This window comes from Cyprinodon variegatus, unplaced genomic scaffold, assembly GCF_000732505.1.
Source record: "Cyprinodon variegatus isolate N-32 unplaced genomic scaffold, C_variegatus-1.0 Scaffold926, whole genome shotgun sequence".
Lineage (NCBI taxonomy): Eukaryota > Metazoa > Chordata > Actinopteri > Cyprinodontiformes > Cyprinodontidae > Cyprinodon > Cyprinodon variegatus.
In genome coordinates, this window is record NW_015151379.1 from 254,013 (window position 1) to 255,641 (window position 1,629).

Sequence of the window (1,629 nt, forward strand, 5' to 3'; positions counted from 1 at the left end):
GAGGTCCGGTCTGATGAGGAGGCGGAGTCTGTCTCTGATGGAAGCCATTTTTAAACGCCATCCATCAGCAGAGGAGCCGCCATCATGTCCATCAGCGTCACTGAGCCACAGGTTAGTTTACTGTTAATCTGAAACCGTCAGATTTAGTCTGATCTGCAGCCTTTAGCTGACAGACAGCAGCATCTATAAATTTAAATCCTGAATAAATAAAAGCGTTATCTTCAGTCGGCGCGCTCCGATCACAGCTCCTCAGAGGGAAGAAGGTTCTATAGGGAACCTTTGGCTGTCCGCTAATTAATCGGTTTATAATTAGCAAACTAATCGTTAGCAGCAGCAGCGCCAGTTTGCAGCCTCCCAGTGCAAAGGTTAAAGGTTAATCACCACCATGACAGCAGACCTTCATCATCATCATCATCCTTACCTTTGCTTCCGGTCAGCGAGGAGATCTTCCTGGGCTTAGCCCTGATATCATAGATGATCGGGTACTGGAACCATGGGATCCTGCAGTATGGAGACAGCACAGGTGAGGTCGTCACCATGGCAACAGCCTGCAGCCACTGATGATCTGAGAAGCTCGTTCAGGTCGGCTGATAGCGACAGGTGACCCACTGACCTCTATGGATTATTGATTTAATCAAGTTTTACTGGTTTTAGTTCCAAGGAGGACGGACTCATGTAGAAGGATTATATTTACCAACCCAGACATGGGCAATGTGGAGTCAACAAGTCATCTCCATGTCCTGTATTTAATCTACCCATCAGTTAACCAGGTGAGTCCAATCTGCACAGGTTGATTCACGGTGAAGATTGGACTCACCTGCTTCAGTGGCTGGGTAGAACAAAGACATGACATGGAGATGACTTGTTGACTCCACATTGCCCATGTCTGTAACAACCCGATGACATCATCTGTACTGATAACAGCTGTTAATGAACCTGATCACCCTGATAACCAGGAGAAACAGGGTTAAACAGGGGGAGCCCGTGGGGGGCCATGGGGCCGACCCTGGAGGAGCCTCTGTCCTTCATGCTGGATCAGGGGTTCCCAGAGCGAAGCAGAGAACTCCTGAAACATGGCGGAAGAAAAAGCCCTCCTACGGGGCGGCAGAACGTCTGACCCCTGACCAAAGCTGAGGCGACTACAGGTTGGAAACCAGGAGGATTTCAAAATAAAATATTTCCTTCAAAGTTAGAAAATGAAGCTGAGGGTCTGATGAAAACCATCTTCCAGAAACTGATGAACCTCCATCATGTGGAGGCGCTGCAGACGCTACCTGAAGTGGAGTCCCTCTGACAGGATGGTGTCCATCTGCATCCCTCCGATCCGGTTGAAGATGATGGCTCTCTGGCCGCCCTCCACTGCTCAGACAGACAGACAGACAGACAGACAGACAGTCAGACAGTCAGTCAGACGGAGCAGCTGAAGCCATAGAAACACTCAGAGCTACCGATGGATTCATGCCTGAAGGCCGCAAACATTCAGGAAATATTACTGCTTTTCTATAATTATCAGAAACTGAAAAGCTAAATTATTGAGAAAAGACATTCTTTATATTTATTTGGAGATTCCATCAGATTTATGGCTCCTGCTGTTCAAAGCTATGTGGCTAATGCTAACTGAACAGCTGC

The 1,629-nt window shown here is 47.8% G+C and overlaps 1 protein-coding gene across 1 annotated transcript in view; it reads right to left on the bottom strand.

Annotated features, from left to right (window-relative positions):
- Positions 1–362: 362 nt before the first annotated feature.
- Positions 363–1,629, bottom strand: part of LOC107099976 (prohibitin-2-like) — a 5,346-nt gene continuing 4,079 nt past the window's right edge. The window contains exons 3-4 of the mRNA XM_015398315.1: positions 1,275–1,359; positions 363–501 (exon numbers count right to left, since the gene is read on the bottom strand). Of these exons, the coding sequence (XP_015253801.1) occupies positions 378–501; positions 1,275–1,359 (209 nt within the window). The 3' untranslated portion in view covers positions 363–377. The remainder of the gene's footprint in view (positions 502–1,274; positions 1,360–1,629) is intronic.